Raw genomic sequence first — 21,552 nt, 5'->3', positions numbered from 1 at the left:
TGGCTGGGGGAGGGGGGCAGAAGGGGAGGGGCCAGGGACAGGAAGACGCCCCAGCCCACTCCACTCCCCTGGGTCCCAGCTGCATCGCTCTGGGGAGAGGGCTGGGGAAAGGGATGCATAGCGGCTGGGGAGAGGCGGGGCCTCGAGTGGACTTGGGGGGAGCTGTCCCGGGCCCCGCACCCCCCAAGGGATGGCCCTGCCGGCGATTTTAAAGGTCTCAGGGCTCCCACTGGCTGCAGTTCGCTGTTCCCAGCCAATGGGAGCTGTGGGAATCGGCAGCTGGGCTGTGGGAAGCGGCACAGGCCGCAGGGGCTTGCTGGTCGCCACTTCCCACAGCTCTCATTGGTCGGGAACAGCGAACCGTGGCCAATGGGAGCTCCGGGCAGCCATGGCAGCCGGTGCTCAAGATCGACAAACTCCCGCGGCCCGCTAGCGGCTTACCCTGACGAGCCGCGGCCGAACAGTGAAGACCTCTGCACTAGTCCATTTGTAACAACCCCAATTCAGAAGTTTGTATCGCTGAATTTTGACTCTAACAAGTTCTCAGGCAGCATTTTTCTTGCTTTCCCTATCTGTAAATTTCAGTTGCTGATGGAAATGTGTTTGTGGATGTGTGTGTGGTGAAGTTAATAGCTAATTTCTAAATTATCTGCAAAACCCTTAGTTTTCAGGTGCCTAAGATCCCCTGGAATCATGGTGAAAAGTTGCCTCCTCGCACCACTAAAATCTGAAATGGGGCCGCAGGAGAGCCAGGAGTGGCCAGAGAGCTGTGGGAGGGCCGTGGGTTCTGGCAGGATGCAGCCCCCATGTGACAGCCTGAAGCCCGCCTTGAGCTGCACGCCAAGCACCGGGCACCACAACCCACAGCAGCTGCGCAGAATGAGGGTGGCAATACACCACACGCCAGGCCACCTTTACTGCTGCGCTGCTACTGGTGGTGGTGGTGGCGTTGCCTTCAGAGCTGGGAGCCCGGCCAGCACCTGCTGGTATCAGGTTACCCTGCTGGTGCTTAATTTGTGCCAGGGCTGAGCTCTGGCATCTCTTTCAATCCAAATTAAACACCGGGGGAGGGAGCGGGGCCCAGAGGTGATGGGGTGAGGGAAGCCCAGGGAGCCAATGGGGTCCAGGGATGATGGGGCAGGGGAAGCCCAAGGAGCCCATGGGGCCCAGGAATGATGGGGGGAAGCCCAGGGGCCCCAGGGATTATGGGGTGGAGGTGCCAAAATACAAGTTTGCCCAGGGTGCCATTTTCCCGCCGGCCGGCCCTGATGCTGGAAAATGCCAATGTTGCCATCAGCTGGTCTGTTGACCTCTGGGTAATTGCAGAGCTTGTTGGAGCTGCCACATCAATTGATTTCCAGCCCCCAGCCCTTGCATCTGCCCCTGCCCTGCGTCAGTACAAACCCACCCCCACCCCTGGTTTTATCCCCACCTGAGGCAGGGATCTGCTTCCTGCCCCACCCGTACTCCACAACAGGCGCTGGGTCTGAAAATCACATTTCCCTGCTGTCAAGGCTAAAATCTCTTTCACAGCGATGCCCCTGCGAGAGCAGGTGACACGGAGAGTCACCCCCATGTTACACTAGGATCACGGCGGGAATCAGGGCCCCCCTTTCTTCTGTGGTTACATGAAACCGTTTCCCATTAAATGCCTTTAAATTACAGACGTGACATGGCTTATTGGAGCTGATGTGCCTTGGGTTTCAGAACGGCAGGGGGAGGCTGAGACACGTACGTACAAGGCAGGGAAGGAATCAGTCTGTCCAGTAGAAGATCCCTTGGACCTGAAGGGGCCACAGAACTTTTCCACTTCTAAGGAATCATATAAAGAACCAGAATCTGCCATCAATGAAGCCAGAGCTGGAGTTTGAGTTCAATGACCCTGGTGTGAATCTGGAGTGACCCCTTTGATGTCAGTGGAGTCAGGGCAGGATTCTGATCTTGTTCTGGATTCACACTGGTGATTAACCCCGCAGCAGCAGTGGAGTTATTCTGTACTTGCCCAGGTGTAACAGTGCACAGATTGGATAACAGCTGGACCCAACATCTGTCTGTGATGCTGTAGCAGGGGGCTGGTGCAAAGGCACCTAATCAGCCCTTGCTCAGCCAGCCCCAATCAGGGGAAATAGATTGGGGCTGGGGAGAAGTCTGGTGCCTGGCCTCTGGAACTGGCTGCACCTGTGGGCCTGCTCCTTGAAGAGCTATAAAGGCTGGCTGGCAGCCAGTGCAAAGGGGGGAATGGCCAGGGAAGGGGCAGTCTCCAGGCTGAAGGGAGACCCCCCTGGAAAAAGGAGAGAAGAAGACCTGTAAGTTTGGTGGGAACTGTGTGTAAATAAAAGCCACGGGTGCTGCAGCAAGAAAAGCCTCACAGTGCTTTATTGATAGAGAGAAAGAGCTCAGCAGGGAGGAGGCCCAGGAAAGAACCCAGTTACAGATGCTCAGAGTTATTTTGTTCTTGCAGGCAGGACATCATCTCGTGGCAGCTCCCCATGGCTCTTTCCACTTGCTCTGGACGAGATGAGGGTTATAAGCTGGTCGTCCAGGACCGTTTTGAGGCAGGGATGCGGGAGCTGGTGTGTTTCACCCAACACCTACTCGAAGCTGAGGCAGATCCACATGCACACGAGAAAATCCGGGAACGAATCGAGGCAGCTTCCCGAGAGATGTCAGCAGCAGAAGAGGAGCTGGGAAGGCGGCTGGAGACGGTAGATTCCAGAACCGAGGAGCTAGTAGTGAAGAAGAAAAGCCTGCAAGACGAGCAAGAGGAAAAGAAAGAGAACCTCAAGTGCTTAAGGATCCAGCTGGACTCCTGCCACAGGTCGGAAAGAGAGGCCAGAGAGATGCTGGACGGGGCCAACAGGCACCTCAGAGAAATGCAGGCCGAGCTGCAGAGACGACGAGCGGACGCGGACAGCAACCGAGTGATACGAGATATCGGCATCGGGCTGATGTTTATTCCTCTCCTGGGGACAATTGCTGGTGAGTGGCTTGTGCTGTTTGTACATTACAGCCTCATGGTGCCTTATCGCACACACTTTGCAGTTGCTACCAGGGATTTAGGACCTGGAGAGTCCGTCCATCCGCTGGCGCGATAGGATGGAGCCACTCAATCCCCTTTCCAGTAGTTCCTGCTCCCCCCGTCTCTACTGAGCATGGAGAACCCAGGAACTGGCTAGCGTAAGGGGGCTGGAGAATGGGGCAGAGGTTTATCCCCTCTAGGGGGCACCGGTTCCAATCCAGCCCCACAGGGGCTGGCTCAGGGGTGCAGGGAATGGGGCATGGGGCCTTTCCCCTCTCGGGCAGTGGGTCTGATTCTCTCTCAAGGGATGTTTTGTTCCGTATGAAGTACATTGGCAGGTTCTCAGACTGGGTTTCCCAGCCCAGGTTGCAGTTTCAGCAGAAATGCTAAGGACTGATCAGGACCCCGAGACTAAAATTCCCTCTTCTCCGGAGATGACTCACGAGGGAGGGGGGGTCATTACCCATATTGTACAGAGGGGGAAACTGAGGCACAGAGCAGTGCAGTGACTGGCTGAAGGTGACCCAGCGGGGCCCTGGCAGAGCTGTGAATAGACCCTGTGTAAGTGGGGGATGGTCCCGCTATTGTGGGAACTTTCCTGGCTTCTACACGACCCCGGTGAAATGTGCTAGTGAAGGGATGAGTCCTTTACCCAGAGGCTGCCTGACCTCGAGGGCTCCTGTTTCACCCTCCTGTGGGGCAGAGTCCTCGTAACCCCGACAAGGCTGGGCCCAGGATTTCTGGGGGGCTCGACCCCCAACCTTGTCGTGGTCACTTAGGGCCGGGGCTGGAGTGTCCCCACTCCGGGGGGCTCTCTGCACTGGGCACTTCCCTGACCCACTGATCGTCACACACAGCTCAAAGCAAATACAATTTATTAAACAGCAGCCAATGGAAAAAGAGAGAATAAGGAAACATGGGAAAGGTGAAAGGAAAACCCGTCACCCGCTCTGTGGCCCGGGGACGTCACAGCCGGCGGCTCTGGGATGCCAGGGCAGTTCAGTCTGCTCCTCGCACGGCCCAGGCCCCTGCCCAGGCCCTGGCCGTGCTGCACGGACGCTGCGGGTCGGACATGGGCTCTGGTGGTGGCCACCCGCCCTCAGGCTCTGGGTGGCAGGACCCTTCTCCCCAGTGTCGGGCCCCCCGTCGGGGTTACAATCCCCCTCCCAGTCTGCCCAGCAGAGCCTCTCGGCTTGGGACCTCTCCCTGCGCTGGGCCCTCTGCCCAGGGTCCCCCCCTCGCTCTTCCCAGCTGCTCACCACGCCCGGCTTCAGCCCCAGCCCCATTTTCTGCTGCGCTGCCTCCAGCTCCCTGGGCGGCTCCTCTGGCCCCCCTGGCCCTGTGGCTGCAGCCCTGTTCCCAGCACTGATCTGCTCCCTGGGCTGCGTCTCTGGTTCTCTCTGGCTGGCCCGGCTCTGCTCCCAGCTCAGCTCCCCGTTAGCTCAGCTCCCCCGCTGCCCAGGCTATTCCAGCTCACACGGGACCCCCACCCCCGCCCTGGCCTCCTGACTCCCTCATTAGCCCACCTGCCCTGTGCATCAGGCTGACCTGGAGCGTGGGCCTCTCCCCATTGCTCCTGGGGACTGTCAGTCTCAGGGTTCTGGTTTCCCATCGACCCTCCCCCTTCCTTTTGGTGCTGGGAGCTGGCAACCAACCCCCACACACTGAATGTCAGTGAGGGGCCTGGGACCGTGAGTGGCTCGGGGTGAGTCCTGGGTAAACGCTGCCTCCCCAATGGCTGTGGGAGGGTCTGCGCCCCATAGCAAGGGGGGGCTTGGAACTAGCCGCTTGCTAGGGGAGTCAGGACCCCTCCCTGTGTGCAGCGCTTGGACCCTGTTGGGGGTCATAATGATAGGAGATATACCAATCTCCTAGAACTGGAAAGGCCATCGAGTCCAGCCCTCTATCTTCACTAGCAGGACCAAGTGCTGATTTTTAGTCCACTTCCCTAAATGCCCCCCTCAGGGATTGAGCTCACAACCCTGGGTTTAACAGGCCAATGCTCAAACCACTGAGCTATCCCTCCCCCCCCAGCACTTGGCATGTTTGGGGGGGGGGGGGTTCTGCGCAGTACCTGGTGGACAGGGCCCCAAACTTCATCGGGGGTGGGGAGATGTGCAGCACCGAGCGCGATGGCGCCTCAATCTCTTTTGGGCGGTGTCTGTCCAGGGCCTGGTGTGATGGGGGGACCCGATCTCAGTCAGGACCTCCGAGCACTAGTGTGATACCGGTAATAATCATCATCCCACCCCTAGTTATATTGGCTTCCACCAGGCTCCATCATGGTCGGCTGTGGGCAGGTAGCTTTGGATGCCGCTGAGAAAGCCGCACGCGAGGCCCAGGAGGCCGTTAATCGACACAGGAACGAAGCGTCCAGCTACTTAGCAGAAGTCAGCAGGTACGAGGAGCAGGAGCGGCAGGTGGAGGCCGAGATCACGGCCAATGAGCAGCAACTGGCTCAGATCGACGCAGACCTACAGGCGTTGGCTGTGCTACAGGGGGAGATCGTCACCCTGCAGGACGGGCTGAGGAAATGTACCACCTTGGTGAACGGGCTAGCAGGGAAGGTCTGCGTGGCTAAGAGGCTCACCGAAGACCTGGTGATCTACGAGGAGCTGGCCAACATCCTCGGAGAGGTCGTCCAGCAGGTGCTGCCCCTAATGAGCCCGGGAGGTGAGGCTGGCACGAGATTCCTGGCCGCAGGGGAACTCCAGGGCCTCATTGAGAAGTTAGAGTCGGGCGGTTCCAGCCTCAGAGCCCTGGCAGACACTGAGGCAGCAGCAATTGAGTTTTAAGGCCACGATTTCAAAAGCTGAAGGCCCAGGCTCACCGCTGGGCTGCGGCGAGCGCATGGGTTTCCATCTACGCTTGAGAATCGTACCGGGCTACAATGCTGGTTAGTTGGGCTGCCACCACCCCCACTCCCACCTCCAAGATCCAACACCCCCTCCCCCAAAATAGCCTTTGCCCCTCACCTCCACCATCCTGACCCTCTTCTTCCTCTCAGGCAACCCCTGGGGCTCAAACCCCCATCTCCACACCCCCATACCCACTCCTGACTCTCCCTGCTGGTGAGCCTGGCGTCCCGCCCTCCCTTCTCCACCACGTGACCCAGCTCACTCCTCCCAAGATCCCTGCGCGGCCACTGGGATTATGAGTGAAAACACCCCTGGTGCATGGCAACCAGCAGGAGAAAAACCAGCCAGGTGCCAACCCCAGCTAGGGCTGTGCCATGTTAACTGACCCAGAGAAACCAGCGCAGCCCCCTGTGTGCAAACAGTTATACTGGTGTGAAGGAGCCTTTACTGGTTTAGCTTAGTCCCCTTCCCCTGTGGGAACAGGCACTGACATGCCAGTATAGCTGCCTCCACACTGCAGGGGGTAGCTAGACAGGATGAGCTAAAGCAGTTCAACTTCCTAGTGTAGACAAGACCTAAATTGTTTTTTACGTGGTGGAGTAAAACCGTTGCAACCCCTGTGTGGATGTGCTTTGTTCTGGCTTAGGAGTAACTGGTGTAAAGCTTGATCTATGCTTAAAACTTCTCTGGGTATTACTGTGTGTGGCAGGGTGTGAAAACAACACCCACCCACACACACCCCATGGCTGTGCTGGTAAAACCCCCAATGCAGACACAACTGTGTCGACAGAGGAGTGCTTCCGGCGGGTTCACTAACATCTTTTCGGGAGGTGGTGTTTGTTGTACCATCCAAAAAGCTCCTGGTGTTGGCATGAGCTGCGTCTACACGAGGGAACCCTGCCGGGCTTGCTACACTGACTGTCTCTGCAATTTAGTTTAAGACAATTAGATGCAAAGTGTAAGTCTGGGAACCAGTTTTGGTTTGGAAACATCTGGCCACTTTCTGAGGGGAGAAAAAGGAAAATTTTGAAGAAAAATCCCAACAGTTTTGCTAAAAATCTGTTAGTTTTTGAAAAAAACAAACCAAAAAAGCCAACAAATTCAGTAGAAAATACATTTTTTTAAAGTCGGTTTGTTTTCAAACCCAGCAGAATTAAACCTTCTCCAGAATTTGTTTGAGTTCAGGCAGCCCTAAAATTGGCAAATTTTGTGTATTTATGGCCGATCAAATGGCAAACTACTCACAATTGCAGAAATTATGAACGCAAATTGTATGTTTTTCTCCATAGATTTTGGGTCTATTTTTCTGAACATTTGTCCCTTACTTACCCTTGGTATTTCAGTCTGGAAAAAGCAAGACTTGATGAATTTTCTTGCCTCAAAGCTGTGAAGAAATATCTGAGTCTAATATCTGAAATACTGTTTTAGCAGTTTGCTGAGAAGTATTTTGACATAGCCCTGGATTCAGTCTTAGGTGTTTCATTTTTCTGATCTAGTGGTTAGAAGAAGGGAGCTGGGAGCCAGGACTCCTGGGTTCTCTCCTCGGCTCTGGGAGGGGGGTCTAGTGGGTTAGAGCAGGGGGGGATGGGAGCCAGGACTCCTGGGTTCCATCCCCAGCTGTAGGAGTGGGGTCCAGTGGGTTAGAGTGAGAGGGTCACTGGGAGCAGGGACAAGAGTTGCCAGGATGGGGGCTACATGGGGGCTGTCGGGGAGTGGGGCAGAGGTTACTGGAGGTGGGATAGGGAGGGGATGTGGGCTGCATGGGGTGGGGGGCTGCATGGAGATCAGTGAGGACAAGATTTGCTCTGCAGAACCGTTCTTATTAGTCATGATGCCCAAGACGGAAACAACCGAGCTTAACTCTCTCATCCCGGGGCAGTTGGTGGGGTCAGCAGTTTACACCCACACACCACCCATTGCCTGCCAGGTTTAACTCGTAGGCCAGGCACTCTTGACCTGGCGTCGTTGTGGGGCCAGAGCCCCAGGGGGCAGTTTGACAGCAGCTGTCCGGAGCCCAGCCACACTATGTGGCACCCTCCATCTCTGCAGCCCAGCTGGATGAACGAGCCCCGTCCCCTGTGTAGATCTGCACCGGGGGGCGGGGGGTCCTGCTAATGCCCAAAGGAACTGGCACTCAGCACAGTGCTGAGCCTGGGAACTCGGGCCTGCTATGCGAGGAAGTTGGAAAGTTCAAGGGGGGGCTTTTCCTAAGGCTGTTTCCTTCCCTTGATAATAAACGTCTTGCTCCTCTCCTGCTGCCCCCCCCCGCATTTTTCCTGCTGTGATGCGGGTTTGTGTCCCATGCACTAGTGCACGGCTGTTAATGAGTTAAACTCTTTTTACTGCAAAATAAAAGCTGCTTTAATGACAATAACGGAGCCCCCTGACCTTCGGGCAGTTCTGTCTATACAGTGGGAACTTTAATTTCTCTTATTCCCGTGAGCGGGCGCTGGGATCTCTCCTGCCACGATGAGCTAGGAGCCCGAGGCAGAGGTGGCCCCGCAGAGCGGGATCTGCCCAGAAGAGAGGTCGGCTGCAGCTAGGCAAGATGCTCCGGCGTGTGTCTGAGCTTCCTGCCTGCTGCAGGGCCAGAGGCCGGGGTAACAGGCAGGAGAAAACAAATCAGAAGCACAGAATCATGACAGGACCAAGCACCATCTAGACCGTCTGGCTTTGTGTTACATGTGTAGAGAGTTCTGTTGTGTGTCTGGGCTTTTACTGGTTTTAGAGAATGGGACATGGGGCCTGTCCCCTCGGGGCGCTGGCTCCCACCCGGCCCCAGGGCAGAGACTGGCTGGCTCAGGGGGGAGGGGAATGGGGCAGGGGCCTGTCCCCTCTGGGGGGCACCGGCTCCCATCCAGCCCAGGTTGGTGCTGCTGGGTCTGGTCACTGGTTGTCTCCCATGTGAAGTGGCGCTGGTCTGATTCTGTGGAAGGCAGCATCCGTACGACTCAAACTCTACCAGCCGAGGGCACTGACCAGAACCGAGCCCCTTGGCCGGCAGCCCCCCCAGAGCAGCCAAGGACTGAGTGGGCTGTGGAAAGTGACCCCCCCCATGGGGCAAGGGGGCTGGGTGTGCAACAGGAGGGGGACACTGTGCCCCATCCAGGCTGCCCCTGCTCTGGCGGGGAGACACACAGGCCTCCAGCCTACAAGGACGAACCCCTCAGGGGTCTGGATCTGGGCCAGGGGAGGGTTTGAAGCTGGGTCTCTGTGGGGCACGAGCCCCCTGGGGGATGAGGTTTAAGGGAGGAGCAACCAGAGGGGATGGTTTAGACACCAGCGGGCGTCACAAGCTAACAGGAGTGAATCCAGGCGCTGGTTACTGGCCTCACCCCGAGCCCGGCCGGCTGGTGGGTCTGCAGAGGGGCTGTGACAGTTTTGACCCAGCTGAGGTGCAGGGGGAAGAATCACCGGACGCCTGGGTTCACTGCAAGCAGAGCTTTACTGAGTCGGCCCCACAGAGAGAACAGCAGAGAAGAATCGCAGCAGAAATGCTGCCCAGCTAGAAACCCGCTCGTCCTTGTACTGCTTGAAGGGCTCCTCCATGTGGTGTTTCATCTGCTTTGGATACAGCTCAGCACCTCCAGGGACTGCGTTGCATGTCGGATTCTCTGCTGAAACTGGATTAGTTAAACCAGATTAAGCCCCCCCCCCCCAATGTGGACATCCTTACCCGATTCCATTTTAGTTTAACTCTGAGCGGAAATGAACATAGAATTAAACTAAACCGGAACAAACCATTCCCTCTGCATTAAGGGCATCCACATAGAGGGTTAATCTGGTTTAATGAATCCGGAGCGGGTCTCCATGTAGACAAACCCAATGGGGCAATACAGCTAAGCACTATCAGCACATACAGGCGCCCCCAGCCCCAGGCTCGCGGGAAGGATCCCTGAGCCCAGCACCGCGGGCAGCCCGGCCTCCAGCGCCCCTCAATCCTCCCCGCCCTGGCCTCCTACAGCTGTGATTGGTCAGCACTGCCTGGGGGCGGAGACGCTGGCTCCCGTTCTCCCCGTTGATTGGTCACCGATGCCTGAGGGCGTATGTCCCCCCCCGCTGACTCCTCCCCTCGACGCGGATTGGTTAGTTAGGGGAAAGGGGCGAGCCTCGCTATGATCCCGCCCCTCTGCCCGCTGATTGGCTCATTCGGGTTTCCGCGGGCCCGTGGCGCGAGGGGAGGCTGTTGGTCTCGCGAGGTTTCCCCGCAGGCCGGAGGGGGGAGCTGGAGTGAGCCGGGTGCGGACAGGTGGGGACCCGGGACCAGACTCCCGGCGTGCCCCGCGCTGGGGGAGAACCAGACTCCCGGCGTGCCCCGCGCGGGGGGGGGGGGGGTGTCCAGACTCCCGGCGTGCCCCGCGCGTGGGAGCCAGACTCCCGGCGTGCCCCGCGCGGGGACAGACGCCCGGCGTGCCCCGCGCGGGGGGTGACCCAGACTCCCGGCGTGCCCCGCGCTGGGGGGGCGGACCAGACACCCGGCGTGCCCCGCGCTGGGGGGGACCAGACTCCCGGCGAGCCCCGCGCGGGGGGGGACCAGACTCCCGGCGTGCCCCGCGCGGGGGGGGGACAGACTCCCGGCGTGCCCCGTGCGGGGGGGAGCCAGACTCCCGGCGTGCCCCGCGCGGGGGGGGGACAGACTCCCGGCGTGCCCCGTGCGGGGGGGAGCCAGACTCCCGGCGTGCCCCGCGCTGGGGGGGACCAGACTCCAGGCGTGCCCCGCGCGTGGGTGGGGGGGAACCAGACTCCTGGCGTGCCCCGCGCTGGGGGGGACCAGACTCCAGGCGTGCCCCACGCGTGGGGGGGGGAACCGGACTCCCGGGGTGCCCCGTATGGGGGAGGGCTGTGGGGGCCGAGTGTAGGACGGGAATGGGGGAAGGAGCAGCTCGGGATGTTATCGGCGGGTCGATCGTAAGTCCCCAGGCTGCGGCAGCCGCCCGGTGGGCACGTGGCCGGGGCAGAGAGACGAGCCGGTCTGTTCCCCTCTAGGGACGGGGAGTCGTCCGGCCGCCCCCGGGACAATGGACAAGAGGGAAGAGTCCAGAGGTCTCCTGGACCCACCGGCCGCCTTCGGAGCCCCCAGACCCCCCGGTAACATCCACAGCTCTGAGAGTCCCCTCAGCTCAGCACCACGTGCTGCCGTCCCGGACGCCTGGGTCCCATTCCCCATCTCCAGCACCTTAGGGACGAACCCCATGCATTGCCATCCCGGACACCTGGGTCCCATGCCCCATCCCAGTCTTCCTCCCCATAGGGGCGAGCCCCATTCATTGCCATTCCGGACACCTGGGTCCCATTCCCCATCCCGGTCTTCCTCCCCATAGGGGCAAGCCCCATGCATTGCCATCCCGGATACCTGGGTCCCATTCCCCATCCCCAGCACCCTAGGGATGAGCCCCATGCATTGCCATCCCGGACGCCTGGGTCCCATTCCCCATCTCCAGCACCCTGAGGATGAGTCCCATGCATTGCCATCCCGGACGCCTGGGTCCCATTCCCCATCTCCAGCACCCTGAGGATGAGTCCCATGCATTGCTATCCCAGATGTCTGGGTCCCATTCCATGTCATTTCTCCCATAGGTCCTAGGGGGCTGATCCCTCCCTCCCATTTCCAGAGCAGGTCGGCGCCGCCCCTGGCTGCTTCTGGAGCGGCGTCCTGGAGGGCCGGGCCACCCTGTTGGCAGCCCCAGGAGCTCACGGAGCTGAGGCAGGAGAACCAGCGCCTCAGAGATGAGCTGCACAGATGGACAGCAGGGGGTGCCAGGGCACCCAGGGGGAGGGCAGGAGCGGAGATGGAGGAGCCTGGAGCCAGGACCAGGTAAAAGGCCATGTTCCATTCCCTGCCCCCCTGAGCCAGCCAGTCTCTCCCCTGCCCTCCGGCAGCAGGATCAGAGCCAGTCCCCGAGAGGTGAAAGGCCCCACGTCCATGTCTCCTTCCCCTGCAGGTCCCTGGACAGGGAGGCGGAGCCCCCAGCTGCCCATCACACCCTGGCCATAGCCCAGCAGGCCGAGCTCATTTCCCACCAGCTCCACGAGATCCAGCGGCTGGAGGCGGAGCTAGCTGGGCTCCGAGCTGCTGCCCTCCAGCAGGAGGCCACGGTGGCCGCCAGGGAGAGCACCGTGGCCTGCCTGCAGGGGGAGCTGGAGCAGCTCAGGGGGAGGAGCCAGGCTGAGGGGGAGGCCCTGAGCGCGGAGCTAGAGGAGCAGAAGAGGCGTGGCCAGGCAGAAGTTACTGCCCTGAAGGCGGAGTTGGAAGAGCTGAGGAGGTGTGGCCAAGCAGAAACGAATGCCTTGAGGGCGGAGCTAGAGGAGCAGAGGAGGCGTGGCCAAGCAGAAGCCGACGCCCTGAGGGCGGAGCTGGAGGTGGCCGCTGAGCAGCACCAGCAGGAGCTGGTGGTGGCACGGGGGGAGCTGCAGGCGGCGCTGGAGGAAGGGAAGGCCCAGACCCAGAGGGCGACAGAGCATCTGCAGGGGGCGCTGGCGGAGCACCAGGCTGAGGTGAGTGGGGGGCTGGGAGCCAGGACTCCTGGGTTCTATCCCAGCTCTGGGAGGGGAGTGGGGTCTGGTGGGTTAGAGCAGGGGGGGCTGGGAGCCAGGACTCCTGGATTCTATCCCTGGCTCTGGGCGGGGAGTGGGGTTTGGTGGGTTAGAGCAGGCGGGGCAGGGAGCCAGGACTCCTGGGTTCTCTTCCCACCCAGGTCCCCTCTCTCCCCACAGCTCTCCCGTCTCTGCCAGGCCCATGGGGCTGAAGTCAGCTCCCTGCGGCAGCGGGCCCTGCAACTGGAGCAGGAGCTGGAGGCGAGGGGACGGGAGCACCAGAGCCTGCTGGAGCAGCTCAGGTAGGAAGGGCCACGGGATGGCGCCCCCTGGAGGCAGGAAGCCCGCATCCTCATGTGTCAACCCCCTGCTTTCTCCCCCTTCAGCACGTCCCAGGCGGAGCTGGCCTCCCAGCAGGCCCTGCTGCAGCAGCTGCGGACCTACGTGGGGGAGCAGGGGAGCGGGCTGGGCCCCGAGAGGCAGCAGCTGCTCGGCCAGGTGCAGGTGAAGAGGGGGGCCTCTGGAGGGATGAGCTACACGCGGGCAGTTCCTGTTGCATCCTGCAGGAGGCAGGACTGATCCCCTCTCAGCAGGGGGTGCTGGCACACATGGGGGAGAGACAGGACTGATCCCCTCTCAGCAGGGGGTGCTGACGCACATTGGTGGGGCGGACAGGACTGATCCCCCCAGCAGGGGACGCTGGCACACACCGGGACAAGACTGATCCCCTCAGCAGGGGGCGCTCACACCCTCCCCTTACCCCCAGTGCCTAGAAGGGGAGCGCGACGCCCTGAGGACGACGACGGAGCTGCTGCAGCTCAGACTGGCCTCGCTCAGTGACATCCTGGCCCTGCAGGAGCTGGAGCTGACCAGGAAGGTAACCGCCCCCTGGCACCACTAAGTCGCTTTCCCCTGGCACCCAGGGCTGGCCCAGTTCCCCAGGGCGGCTCTAGAGGGCGCTGCACTGCAGGGAGCCCAGCAGGGGTCACTCTCCCCTGGCACCCAGGGCTGGCCCAGTTCCCCAGGGCGGCTCTAGAGGGCGCTGCACTGCAGGGAGCCCAGCAGGGGTCACTCTCCCCTGGCACCCAGGGCTGGCCCAGTTCCCCAGGGCGGCTCTAGGGGGCGCTGTGCTGCAGGGAGCCCAGCAGGGGTCGCTCTCCCCGGGCACCCAGGGCTGGCCCAGTTCCCCAGGGCGGCTCTAGGGGGCGCTGTGCTGCAGGGAGCCCAGTAGGGGTCGCTCTCCCCTGGCACCCAGGGCTGGCCCAGTTCCCCAGGGCGGCTCTAGGGGGCGCTGTGCTGCAGGGAGCCCAGCAGGGGTTGCTCTCCCCTGGCACCCAGGGCGGCTCTAGGGGGCGCTGTGCTGCAGGGAGCCCAGCAAGGGTCACTCTCCCCTGGCACCCAGGGCTGGCCCAGTTCCCCAGGGCGGCTCTAGGGGGCGCTGTGCTGCAGGGGGCTGTGCTGTAACCTGGTGTTGACCCAGTGTCTCCCTCCAGCCCTGTGACCCCCTGCAGCCCGAGCCGGCCCAGAAGAGCCAGTCGCTGCTGAGCCGCTGGCGGGAGAAGGTCTTTGCCCTCATGGTGCAGCTCAGATCCCAGGAGCTCGGCCACGCGGACGCCACCAACCTGCTGCAGAGGAAGGTGAGGGCCTGCTGGAGGGGAGCGGGGTCTAGTGCTGGGAGCAGGGGGCTGGGAGCCTGGACTCCTGGGTTCTGTACTGGGGGAATTCTGTGCCAAAAAAATAAAATTCTGCACACAATATTTGAAAACTCGCCAAACTTCTGCATATTTGATTTGTCAAAATAACACAATAGAATCATGCCAGTTACAGTTATTTTGGTGATTCATTTCAAACTGTCAGCAAGTATGTCGGTAACAATACAGACCCAACAAAAAACAATGCTGGTAATATTTTTTGACCAATAGATTCCTTACGAGGCGTATTACTACACAACTTTGTGTAATTCATCTAAATGACACTACAGAGCTGTATGTCCTGCACCCGTCGGAAGCAGTGCAAAGGCCTGGGGGAGTCAGGGGTAACGGAGGAGCTGAGGGAGAGGGAAGGAGCCTGGAGGGTGTTGGGTGTGGGTGGAAGGTTTTTTTGGGGGCGGGGGGGATGGTTAGGGAGTTGGGAAGCCTCCCCCATGCAGACCTTGGCTGACCCCAAGCCTCTCCCATTCAGTCAGGCACATCTGCCTGTGTCCCTGCACCCCGCAGCCCCCTGTCCGCAGGCTCAACGCCTTTCCCCCCACTAGCCGTTCTGAACCCCAGTGTGTGACACCCAGCAGCCCTGTGTGCCCCGCTCTGTCCTGACCTGGCTCTGTGGGCAGGGTGCTGTGGTGAACTCTACCCGGGGGGGATTCTGCAGAACTGGGCATCGACTTCTGTATTTTCCCTCATAAAATACATTTTGCCTAAGAAGCGCTGTAGTTCCGCCTTTGCCCACCAGAGGGCGCAGTGGCGCTAGGACGCAGCATAGAATCATAGGACTGGAAGGGACCTCGAGGTCTCACCTAGTCCCGTCCCTGCCCTCAGGGCAAGACCAAGTATTATAGACCATCCCTGACAGGCGTTTGTCCAACCTGCTCTTAACAATCCCCAGTGATGGAGATTCCACAACCTCCCTCGGCAATTTAGTCCAGCGCTTCACCACCCTGACAGTTTTTCCTAATGTCCAACCTAAACCTCCCTTACTGCAATTTGAGCCCATTGCTTCTTGTCCTGTCATCAGAGGTTAAGAAGAACAATTCTTCTCCCTCCTCGTAACCCTTTACATACTTGAAAACTGTTCTCATGTCCCTTCTCAGGCTTCTCTTCTCCAGACTAAACACGCCCAGTGTTTTCAATCTTCCCATAGCTCATGTTTTCTAGACCTTTCATCATTTTTGTTGCTCTTCTCTGGACATTCTGCAATTTGTCCTCATCCTTCCTGAAGTGTGGCGCCCAGAACTGGACACAATCCTCCAGCTGAGGCCTAATCACTGCGGAGCAGAGCAGGAGAATTACTTCTCGTGTCTTGCTTACAACACTCCTGCTAATACATCCCAGAAGGATGTTTGCTTTTTTTGCAGCAGTGTTACACTGTTGACTCATATTTAGCATGTGATCCACTATGACCCCAGATCCCTTTCCGCAGTGCCCCTTCCTAGGCAGTCATTGCCCATTGTGTATGTGTGCAACTGATTGTTCCTTCCTACGTGGAGCACTTTGCATTTGTCCTTATTAAACTTCATCCTGTTTTCCTCAGACTATTTCTCCAGTTTGTCCATACCATTTTGAATTCTTATCCTGTCCTCCAACGTACTTGCAACCCCTCCCAGCTTGGTATCATCTGCAAACTGTATAAGGGTGCTCTGTGTGCCATGAGCTAAATCATTGATGAAGACATTGAACAGAACTGGACCCAGAGCTGAACCCTGCGGACCCCACTCGTGATGCCCTTCCAGCCTGACTGTGAACCACTGCTAACTCCTCTCTGGGAGCAGTTTTCCAACCAGTTCTGCACCCACATTATTAGTAGCTCCATCTAGGTTGCATTTCTGTAGTTTGTGTATGAGAAGGGCCTGCGAGACCGTATCAAAAGCCTTACTAATGATATTCCCTGTCTACCACTTCCCCCCCATCCACAAACTTTCTTTGAGAGGGTAACAAGCCATCAGGCTGGTTTGACACGATTTGTTCTTGACAAACCCAGGCTGCCTGTGACTTATCACCTTACTATCTTCTAGGTGTTTGCAAATTGGTTGCTTAGTTAGTTGCTCCATTATCTTTCCGGGTACAGAGTTAAGCTGTAATTCCCGGGTTGTCCTTACTTCTCTTTTCATAGATGGGCACTAGATTTGCCCTTTTCCAGTCTTCTGGAATCTCTCTTGTCTTCCATGACTTGTCGATGATAATCGCTAATGGCTCAGATATCTCCTCAGTCGGCTCCTGGAGTAGGAGGCATTTCATCAGGCCCTGGTGACTTGAAGGCATCTAATTTCTCTAAGTAATTTTTAACTTGCTCTTTCCCTATTTTAGCCCCTGATCCTACCCCGTTTTCACTGACATTCACTATGTTAGTGTCCAATCACCACCAACCTTCTCGGTGAAAACCAAAACAAAGACGTCATTGGGCACCTCGGCCATTTCCACATTTTCTGCTGTCGTCTTTCCCCCTTGAGTAACGGGCCTGCCCTGTCCTTGGTCTCCTCTTGCCTCTAATATATTTGTAGAATGTTTTCTTGTTACCCTTGATGTCTCTAGCTAGTTTGATCTCGTTTTGTGCCTCGGCCTTTCTAATTTTGTCCCTACAGACTTGTGTCGTTTCTTTATATTCAGACTTTGTAATTTGACCAAGTTTCCACTTTTTGTAGGACTCTTTTCAGAGTTTGAGATCATTGAAGGTCTCCTGGGTAAGCCAGGGGGGTCTCTTGCCGGACCTCCCGTCTTTGAAAAACTGCCAACTGATTTCAATTGTTTTTCCCCTTAGACTTGCTTCCCGTGGGATCTTACCTACCAACTCCCTGAATTTGCTGAAGTCGCCTTCTTGAAATCCATTGTCTGTATTGCGCTGTTCTCCCTCCTACCGTTCCTTACAATCATGAACTCAACCATTTCATGGGCACTTTCGCCCAGCTGCCTTCCACTTCCAAAGTCCCAGGAAAGCAGCCGGCTGTTCTGGTGCCACAGCGCCCTCTGGTGGGCAACAGACGGAACCGCAGCACTTCTTAGGCAAAACGTTTGTTATGCGGGAAACTACACAATTGTGCGAGACCGAGGGATTGGGCACGTCCGCGGACGCGCAGAATCCGCCCCGGTGTAGCTCTATCCCCCACTCTCTGTCTAGGTCTCAGAGCTGCAGGGCAAAGTGGAGTCGAGGGACCAGAAGGTGGCGCTGCTGCTTCACAGTCTTCAGGACAAGACAGCTGAGGCCGATATGGAACGAGTGAACAACAAGGTTTGATCCTGGCTCAAGGGGGCGGGGAATGGGGCTTTTCCCCTCTAGGGGGCACTGGCTGCCATCCGGCCCCAGGGCAGGCACTGGCTGGCTCAGGGGGGCGGGGAGTGGGGCAGGGGCCTGTCCCCTCTAGGGGGCACCACCTCCCATCCAGCCCCGGGACAGGCACTGACTGGCTCAGGAGGGCGGGGAATGGGGCTTGTCCCATCTAGGGGGCACCACCTCCCATCCAGCCCCGGGACAGGCACTGACTGGCTCAGGGGGGCAGGGGATGGCATCCGGGGCGGGCACTGGCTGGCTCGGAGGGGGCGAGGGATGGCACCCGGGGCAGGCACTGGCTGAGACTGGTACTGGCACTCTGCTCCCTTACAGAGGCTCCGGGCCGAGCTGTCTCACCAGGAGGACTCAGGGCAGCGTCTCCAGCGCCAGGTGGAAGCAGCCGAGGGCGCCTTGCGGGGTCTCGTGGAGATCGTGAGCAGGTACCTCTCGGGGGCGCTCCACAGACAAACACGGGGGCCCTGGGGACTAGAGCCCTTTCCTCTCTAGAGGGCGCCGGCTCTGATCTGGCCCCACCCAGGATCTCTGGCTCTGATCTTGTCCCTCCATTAGCATGAACTTATAACCAGCTGCTCCTGCCGCACCCCCGCTACCCAGAATTTTTTGCTGCCGTGTTTTGGCATCTGTGGACCATCAGCCCCTGGGGCTGGCGTGATTGAGGTCACGGCCCTGTCTGTCCCCTCATCCTACAGTTCTGGGGTCGTAGGCCCGGCGGGTGGGACGTGAGGTGTGTGATTGGTCGGGGTGTGGAGGTCTTGCCCTCTGACCCTCAGTCTCGTCCTGACCACAGGCTCCACCAGCAGGTTGGGGGGCAGGAGGCGGAGTTGAAGGCAGCTGCATTGAACCTGGCAGGGCTGGGAAACCGAGTCACCTTCGCTGCCAAGAGAGTCGACACCATCCAAGGTGAGAGGGACAAACCGGAGCACTGAATCCGACCCACAGGGCCCAGCTACCCCGGTATCCTGCCTGCCCCAGGGCAGACCTATGGGCCCATCCAGCCCAGTGTCCCGGATCATATCTTCTGTGGGTCTCAACGGAGTACATGATCCCCCTTCACTTCCTGTCCCAAACTTTTGAGCGGAGTCACTGTGCGGCTGTTGCCAGCCACCCTGCCCCAGAGCTGGCTGCATTTCAGCGCCAGATGGGCCATCCCCTGCAGCATCCCTGTGGTGATGTTCCCAGCCGCCCCACCCCAGAGGTGGCTGCATCTCTGGGCCATAGCGCTACATCTGTGCCGTTGCAGGGCTGGTGTCTCGTAAAGTGGCCCTGGCTCGACTGCAGAGAGAGGAGCAGCCCAAGGCCGCTGGGTCAGAGAACGACGGGTGAGTCCTGTCCAGCCCCACCCCACCCTGGGGACGGGAACCAGCCGATGGCACAGCGCTTGTAGGGGCACCATGAGGGAGTGTGGTCTAGTGGTTAGAGCAGCGGGGGGCTGGGAGCCAGAAGTTCTGGGTTCTATCCCTGGCTCTGGGAGGGGAGTGGTGTCCAGTGGTTAGAGCAGGGGAGGCTGGGAGCCAGGACTCCTGCGGGGGCCATCTGACTCCCTCGCTCCCCCCTTCCCTCCCAGCCTGTCCCACGAGGCTCTCCGGGCCGAGCTGGCCCTGCTGCACCAGGAGCGGGACCGTCTGGTGGCCGAGCTGAAGAAGGGGGCCCAGATCCTCGAGCAGCAGGTGGCCGAAGCCCGGGAGAAAGGTACGTGAGCCGGGTCGAGCTCGACGGTGCCCCCGGTGGCACAGGTGGAACCGCACCTGACAGTCTTTCCCCACCGCTGGCTGGGGTGCGGCCCCTACTGGCCACAGCTGGAAGTGCAGGGAGGAGGCCCAAGGTCCCGGCAGGTCCATAACAAACCCGTCCTGTCGCAGCGGAGCGGGAGCTGCGGGAGGCGACGCGGAGCCTGCAGGGGGCGCTGGAGCAGAAGGAGGAGGCGGAGCGGGAGTGGCAGCAGCAGCAGGGGCAGCTGGAGGGGGCGCAGCAGGAGCTGCGGGAGAGCCTGGAGGAGGCCGAGGGGCTGAGACGGGAACTGGCTGGGCTGCGGCATGACTATGAGAGAGGTACGGGGTGGGGAGGGCGGGGGGACGGGGGTCAGCTCGAGGTGCCATGCTGAGGAGAGAGGATCAGCGGGGGGTGCCATGCTGCGGGAAGCGGGGCAGAGGTCAGGGGGGTGCCATACTGCAGAGAGTGGGGCAGGGGTCAGCGTGGGGGCCATGCTGCGGGGAGGGCACCAGGCTGCAGGGAGAGGAGCAGGGGCTCGGTGGGGGACTGCAATGCGAGGGCTCAGTGGGGGCTTTGGAGATTGGAGTGGGGCTCTGGGGGTGCCAGGAGCGGGATGGGGGCTTGGCAGGTGCCAGGCTGCAGGGAGCAGCAGGGAATGCCATGCAGAGCGGGGTGGGGCTTGGCGGGGCACTGGGCTGTGGGGAGCCGGCTGGGAGGGTGAGTGGCAGGGGGTATTGGGGAGCAGGGCTGGGGGGGTGAGTGGCAGGGGGTATTGGGGAGCAGGGGTGGGTGCTGGGCTGTGGGGAGCAGGGCTGGGGGCGGCGAGGGTCAGAGGGGGGCACCGGGGACCGAGCGGGCAGCAGCAGGGGGGCGGTGAGGGTCAGTGGGGGGGACCAGGCGGGGAGCAGCAGGGGGCGCTCTCCCCTGGCAGTCAGCCCTCCCCGCCCATTGCCCCCCAGCCCTCCAGGAGAAGGTGACGGAGGTGGAGACGCGGCTGCGGCGGGATCTCTCGGAGCTGGAGCAGCGGCTCAGCGAGGCCCGAAGGGAGCACACGAAGGCTGGTGAGAGACGCCCCCCCAGCCCCCGTCACCCCCAGCTAGCCGAGCCCCCGGCTCCCCCGCAGCCCCCTCACCCGCCCTCTCCCGCAGTGGTGGCCCTGCGCCAGGCCGAGCGCCAGGCGGCCCGGGACAGAGCCAGGAGCCAGGAGCTGGCGCGGCTGCAGGAGGAAGCCAAGCGGGAGGAGACGGGCCGGCTGGGCGCGCGGCTCCAGGCGCTGGAGAGAGACAAGAACCTGCTGCTGGTAGGTGCTGGCTTGGGGGTGTCCCTGCTGGAGCCCCCCAGTGCCTGGCCGCAGCCCGTGTCCCAGGCCTGGGCTCCCCCGGGAGCCGCGTGCGCCCCCCTTCCTGACCCCGCCTCTCCCCCCAGGCCACGCTGCGGCAGGAGGGGCTCCTGGCCCAGTACAAGCGGAACCGGCTGGCGGCCCGGCGGGACCCAGGGGAGCCAGTAGGGTCCGGCCAGCAGCCACCGCCGGGGAAAGGGGGAGCCCGGCCTCCCTCCAAAGGTACCGCCCTGCCCCCAGCCCCCCGCCGCTCCCACAGCGCTCCTCCCCACCCCCACCCAGGCCATGACCCACCCAGAGTGCTCCCCTCCCCCCACCACCACCCGGGCCATGGCCCACCCAGGGGCCCCCCACCCGACTCCCTGCAGCCTGGGCTGTGGCCCCCCTAGAGTTTCCCTGCTAGGATCCCCCTGCCCCACCTGGGCTGTGGCCCCCCTGCCTTCCCCTCCCCCCTGCCAGGATCCCCACCCAGGCGGGGCTACGCCCCCCACCCCCTCACCTTCTACGATCTCCCCCCAGAGACCCTGGCCGCGGTGCTGGACGACCTGCAGAGCCTCAGCACGGCCCTCCTGCGGGAGGAGGAGGAGGAGACGCCGCCAGGGGAGGAAGGCAGCGCCGAGGATGAGGAGGGGCCGCCCTGATGGGGGGCTGGGGGAGCTGCTCCCCGTCTGGCAGCTGGTTTTCATGGATGTGGAATAAAGATCATTTGAATTAAACATGAACACGTTCCTGTAGCTGTCTCCGGGCTCCTTCCCTGCCCTGCTCTAACCACTAGACCCCACTCCCCTCCCAGAGCCAGGGAGAGAACCCAGGAGTCCTGGCTCCTAGGCCCCCTGCTCTAACCACTAGACCCCACTCCCCTCCCAGAGCTGGGGCGAGAACCCAGGAGTCCTGGCTCCCAGCCCCCCTGCTCTAACCACTAGACCCCACTCCCCTCCCAGAGCTGGGGAGAGAACCCAGGAGTCCTGGCTCCTAGGCCCCCTGCTCTAACCACCAGCCAGAGCTGGGAAGAGAACCCAGGAGTCCTGGCTCCCACATACTTTTGTTTGTGGGTGTGGGGGAAATCCTGTGGATTTTGCGCACGGGCGCGCGCA

General features: G+C 60.5%; 2 protein-coding genes across 2 annotated transcripts; both read left to right on the top strand.

The window, feature by feature from the left end:
* The first annotated feature begins 2,246 nt into the window (after nt 1–2,246).
* Nucleotides 2,247–7,553, top strand: LOC120392487 (GRB10-interacting GYF protein 2-like). The gene is made up of 3 exons (XM_039517272.1): nt 2,247–2,306; nt 2,462–2,979; nt 5,294–7,553. Exons 2-3 carry the CDS (start codon nt 2,490–2,492, stop codon nt 5,812–5,814), a joined length of 1,011 nt encoding a protein of 336 aa, XP_039373206.1. The 5' UTR covers nt 2,247–2,306; nt 2,462–2,489; the 3' UTR covers nt 5,815–7,553.
* A 2,464-nt stretch (nt 7,554–10,017) lies between these two features.
* CCHCR1 (coiled-coil alpha-helical rod protein 1) lies at nt 10,018–21,174 on the top strand. Its single transcript, XM_039517250.1, has 18 exons — nt 10,018–10,126; nt 10,864–10,965; nt 11,455–11,692; nt 11,820–12,372; nt 12,592–12,713; nt 12,798–12,915; nt 13,178–13,288; nt 13,905–14,048; nt 17,239–17,349; nt 17,722–17,828; nt 18,197–18,309; nt 18,650–18,728; nt 18,974–19,098; nt 19,269–19,457; nt 20,079–20,180; nt 20,268–20,419; nt 20,545–20,680; nt 20,978–21,174. The coding sequence occupies exons 2-18, from the start codon at nt 10,896–10,898 to the stop codon at nt 21,097–21,099; spliced, it is 2,592 nt and encodes an 863-aa protein (XP_039373184.1). The 5' UTR covers nt 10,018–10,126; nt 10,864–10,895; the 3' UTR covers nt 21,100–21,174.
* The last annotated feature ends 378 nt before the right edge of the window (nt 21,175–21,552 follow it).

This window comes from Mauremys reevesii, unplaced genomic scaffold, assembly GCF_016161935.1.
Source record: "Mauremys reevesii isolate NIE-2019 unplaced genomic scaffold, ASM1616193v1 Contig1, whole genome shotgun sequence".
Taxonomy (NCBI): domain Eukaryota; kingdom Metazoa; phylum Chordata; order Testudines; family Geoemydidae; genus Mauremys; species Mauremys reevesii.
Note: the sequence above shows the minus strand (reverse complement) of the source record. Positions and strands in the feature narration are given on the sequence as shown.